Source organism: Cibotium barometz, chromosome 21 (assembly GCF_041138505.1).
Source record: "Cibotium barometz isolate CiBa-2024 chromosome 21, ASM4113850v1, whole genome shotgun sequence".
NCBI lineage: Eukaryota > Viridiplantae > Streptophyta > Polypodiopsida > Cyatheales > Cibotiaceae > Cibotium > Cibotium barometz.
In genome coordinates, this window is record NC_141066.1 from 46,072,173 (window position 1) to 46,077,502 (window position 5,330).

At 38.9% G+C, this 5,330-nt stretch overlaps 1 protein-coding gene across 2 annotated transcripts; it reads left to right on the top strand.

The window, feature by feature from the left end:
• The first annotated feature begins 326 nt into the window (after positions 1-326).
• LOC147627234 (chitinase 2-like) lies at positions 327-1,832 on the top strand. 2 transcript variants are annotated; one of them, XM_086816169.1, is made up of 2 exons: positions 327-490; positions 590-1,832. In XM_086816169.1, the coding sequence occupies exons 1-2, from the start codon at positions 409-411 to the stop codon at positions 1,615-1,617; spliced, it is 1,110 nt and encodes a 369-aa protein (XP_086672295.1). In that variant the 5' UTR covers positions 327-408; the 3' UTR covers positions 1,618-1,832. The 2 variants fall into 2 exon arrangements, with proteins under 2 accessions (XP_086672295.1, XP_086672294.1); XM_086816168.1 differs by having other exon boundaries at positions 329-490; positions 587-1,832.
• The last annotated feature ends 3,498 nt before the right edge of the window (positions 1,833-5,330 follow it).

Below are 5,330 nucleotides of genomic sequence, written 5' to 3' on the forward strand. Positions count from 1 at the left end.
TTCTCTTTGAAGTTTGGAGTTGGTTATTTGTAGTGTAATTTTCTCGGTTGAAACTCGGAAATCCCCGGTTGGAATTTGTCCTTTAATTTTAAGGGATGAAATTTGTATATTTTAGTTATAAATCTAGGCATTTGTAGAGCATTGCCTCTATAAATTTAAGGGTTGAAAAAAGCATTTTTTTTTCTCGAGCAGTGTTTGTGAGAGAGTATTTTATTTATTTTTGGTTTTTTGAAGTTTGAAATTGTATTTTTAATGTGAGAGAGTGATGATTTGATTCGGCATATTTTTGTTTCTTTGGTAAACAAAGTGTGATGTTTTTAAAAAATAAAAATAAAAAAAACACACTACAAAATGTGGTAGGGAGGAGGACATGCTTCTAGCTTTGTAAGAGGTGGGCACATTTCTGAGATGGCCTGTTCCTTGGGCTTGTTGATGCTTCTTCTCCATGCTTTCCAAGCGGCGACGACGACGACTACTTGTGGTGCTGCAGGTTTGGCTCCCTGCCTTCTCAGCTCCTCTCTCTAATTCTTAGATCTTCAACCGCCTGTATCAATCGTGTAACATGTGATTTCTCCTTGCTGTGCAGCAGCGGCACAGCACCACCTGCACGCTAGCACCTGCAGCAAACTGTACACCTCCAAGCAAGGGGACACCTGCTCCTCCATAAGGGCTGCTGCAAATATCTCCTCCAAAGTGTTCTCAGCCATCAATCCTGTGCTGAATTGCAGTTCTGTGCAAGTGGGCGATGTAATCTGCCTAGCCCCATGCAGCCCACATCCCTCCCACACGCAGAGAGGGGGCCTTCTGGTGGATTACATAGGGGCCATCGGTGTGGAAATTGAGCTCTCGGAGGTGCCCATCAAAGACCACTTAACCCAATTCCTTATTCTAGCTTTTGCCATCGATGCAAATGCAAGTGGTGTGCCCCAAGATGGCCATTTTACCCCTTATTGGGTCTCATCCATAACTCCACAGTCTGTTGCAGCATTGAAATCTGCACACCCAAATGTAAGAGTCCTTATGAGTTTGGCTGGATATAGCCTATATGATTCCTCCACAAATATAACCCATGTTGTGGATTGGTATGACCCAAAGGACCCAGAAGCTTGGCTCAAAAATGCACTCAAATCCATAGGCTCTCTTGTTGAGACTTACCACTTGGATGGCATTGACATTGATTATGAGACCTTCCCCCAGTCTAGCGCCTTCGCTCGATTGATAGGCACCCTCATCCTGAAGCTCAAAAAGCACAAGAAAATTACCCTTGCAACTATGGCCCCCTTTGAGAGTGTTGTGCCATACTACAGCAAGCTCTACAAGCTCTACCATAAGCAGTTTGATTATGTGAATTATCAATTCTATGCAAACAATTTCTCCTCTGCAGCACAGTATGTTCAAGCCTACAATGGTGTGGCAAGCATCTTCCCCAGGGGCAAGCTCCTTGCAAGCCTTGAAGTGGGCAATGGGGCCAATGGGCCTAGCCCTGATGTTTTTTTCGATGCCTTTTCGGAGCTGCGAAAGGAGCCTGGTTCTGTGCCAGGCTTGTTTCTATGGTCTGCTGATCACTCAAAAGCCCAAGGTTTCTTGGTGGAAAAGGTTGCACAATGCATCATGTAAACTATGTACACTGCATAAGCCGCGGGGCGGGAGGGAAACAGAGCTGAGCATGCTACGCCCACTGTGGATGCATGTGGAGCCCCTCTTACTACCTGTAAGTGCCACAATTGGTATGTGGATGTGGTGATAAAGGCAGCCAAGCCTTCTTGTTTGATTTTTCCCATTGTTTGATGTCTGTCATTTCTAGTAATCCATCTCTAGTTTGATTTTTCCCATTGTTTGATGTCTGTCATTTCCCTGTTTCTGATGTTGTGCAAGTAAGTTACATTAATAAAACCTTAATCTCTAAGGCAGGTGAGCAAAGTGGCCTTCATCTTTTGGATGGGTACACACGTGGAGCAGCAGAATTCAAATGTGTGTGTGTGTATCTTGCATAGTCTGCAGCAAAATGCAGTAAGGTCCAGGCAAGGAAGAGGAGGTCTTTATTCAGAACCTTCAGTGGGCCTCGCCCACCTATAATATGATGGCCTCCCACCTACACACTTAACCCCCATTCATTCAATTTGTATTACTGCAATTGAATGAATGGGTTTAACCTGCCCTCAAAATGATTACGGTTTCCCACACAGAATCATCACCCTTCTTCATTCTTATATATTTGTATTACTCCCATTCATTCAATATACCCATACTCTCAATATTAAAATTTTGAAATAATATTATCGCTCACTTTTCTGAAAAATATTATTTCAAAAATAAAGCTAAAGAGCTTTTTGAGTTCTTAAATGTATAAGCTCTTCCAAAAATATAGCAAGCTAAAGAGAGAAAGTTTTGGGCTACCAAAAGCAATAATACTAATTGGTATTAGTAGGTATTCACATGTCTTCCATTGTGCTCCAGCACATGTTCCATCTGCGACTCACAAATAGTTTGCCATTCAATCATCGTTTACATCAAAAATAATATTATTAGTGCACAAAGCCAATTAAACACATTAATCGTGACTATATCATACCAACATGCATACAATTGATTAAACACATTAATCTTAGAAAATGATATAAATAAAAGACGTATCTCACATATAAAATATCTCCGATAAAAATACGTCAAATATATAGAATTAAATAATGGCATCAATCACATTCCTATATTTAAGTAATGATCGCATAGGTGTCTCTGTTTACCATATAGGTTATGATTAATATTCTCTCTTTCTTGGGTTATAATTGCATGGATGGTATGAGTGGATGAGATTTTGGTAAGAACGAAAAAACTTTTTTGGCATTCATTTAGTATCTTCAATAGAACTATTCTTGAAAGTCGCAAGATACTTAATATAAGTATGTTCCATTGTTGATGCGCTCTAGCTTTGTACTAAGGTGGCAGGAAATTTCTTTTGATGAGATTTTGGAACTCCTTCCCAATTTTTAGCCTTTCTCATCCTTTCTTGATTGCATTCCACCATAATGAGGCACTTTCGACCAAATGATTTGCAGCACACTTAATCTTATCCTTCTCAAAAAATTCTTTCTTAGAAAAATAATCATTAAGCTAGCTAATCTATGATAACACCGTCGTTACATCCTTCTTACCATCAAAATTTTGGAATGTAAAAGCTTTACAACTAATTTTCTTCCCTTTTGTTGTTCTTGCTCTCGGAAAGTCTTGTTGATGGTATGTCAAATGTCAAGTTTAGGTTCAACACCTTGAGCTCATTTTGGCCTTATCTTTGAATTTGATGAAAGTCATAAGTTGTACCAATTTTGCGGAATTATAATTAATAGCTTCAAGTATCAAAAAGCCCGTAATTGGTTTTGTAAGCTTGGTAGAACTCAAGAAAAGTTGACGAAGAAGCCCGACATGTGGATAAAGTTGATGCTTAATTGCTCTCAAAACCCTTGATTAAATCTCCAAAATAGCAAGCTTTAATCTGTGCAATTGTTGGCAAAAACCCTTGGAGTAAAGCTGACCATAAACTTTGCTTGGCCTAACTTTTTAAAATCTTGGAAGTCTTGAAGAATAAGTGGAAGCTTTGACCTTTTGGAAACGAGTCCCTTTTTTTTTCCCCTTTTCACAAAAGAGAGCTCTCAAATAAAATTATGCTTGAAGATTGGAGGTTTGCAGGCTTTTATATAATATGATGGGCTTAAAGCGTTAGCACATAATTGTGGGCTCTTGTATGCTATAGTAATAAAGCTTATAGACTTTATAAGCTTAAGATCTAAGCTTATAGACTTTATTAATAAATAAATCTTATAGAGTTTATATGCTTAAGATCTAAGATTTATAGCTTAGCCTAACTATGAGCTATAGCTTAAACATGTAACAAGAAATCATCGACGACAATGCGAAACCGGCCAGGAGGTTTTTTTGAAGAAAAGTGATGGAAGAAGTGGCCCCTCAACCATTGATTTTTTTGAATCTCAATTTTGAAGCTTGTGAGATTCTGAAATGAGGAAGATGATGTTTACTCCTTGCTAACTACATCCATGGTCTCTGATCTTTTGAGAGGTAGAGGAAAAACAAAGGTAGTTTTGCGCTTGAAGATGGTTTTGAGAAATGGTTTTCTTGAAGGTAGTGAAGAAGAGATTTATCCATAGGTCCAAAACCCCTTGTCTTTGTCCAAAGGCTCCACAAAATATGTAATTTGACCTTTCCACTTTAAGTGTACCTTTGATAGTGCCTTGAGCCATTTTCCTCTTCTTGTGTAATGATATCTTGATTTGTTGAAGCCTTAAGAGTCTCCAAAATTAATGACCATGGCCTCCTTTGCTCTAAAAGCTTCCATAGAAATTTCTTTTAAAATTTTCTCCAAAAAGGCTTCTCCTTGAGTGGTACCCAAAGCTCTGATACCACTGTTAAGACCTTTATGACACTTGGAGAAGATATATTACCCAGGTTCGGCATGAACATAGGTAAGCCACGTTGGCCAACCCATGACTTGGCCAACCCATGACTTGGTCCAAAATGACCAACCAACCATTTCATTGGACTGGGACCATATTAGAGTGTTGCAACTCGAGAGAACAGTGTGTCCTTTGCTATTTGTTATCCAACATTCACTAATGTAGTTACATAGCTCGCATAAGCATGCATTATTCTTGGTAAAGTGCCAAGTCTACATAAGTCGACTCCTAACTTTCTAGCCACATTTGGTCACCATCCAATGTCTAAATTGGGAACTGTTAGAGTGCCTATGTGCTCACTGCCGCAACAACGGCTACTACTCCTCATCTAGAGGGATTTATAAAATAGAGCACATCTGTCACACCCATAGTAACAATACAAGGGTGGAGAAATGTTTTTTCAAAAAAATTTACCTTACTAGTTGCCGATGATGGTAAATAGACAGATGGTAAAAGTGACTACTTACATAACAAGTGTCTGATCATCATGGGTCCAGTAAGTGCCTAAGACATATGCACAATATTTATAGCTTGTAAATGGGTTATATATATGAGCTTCCATCATTGACGAGAATCCTATACCTAGATGGATGGTAAAAGTTCCTACTTACCTAACAAGTGTCCGACCATGGGTCCAGTAAGTGCCTAAGACATATGCACAATATTTATAGCTTGAAAATGGGTTATATATATGATCTTCCATCATTGACATCATTGACGGGAATCATATACCTAGATGGATGGTAAAAGTGCCTACTTACCTAACAAGTTTCCAACCATCAGTCCAGTAAGTGCCTACTAAGACATATGCACAATATTTATAGCTTGCAAATGGGTTATATATATGAGCTCCCATCATTGATG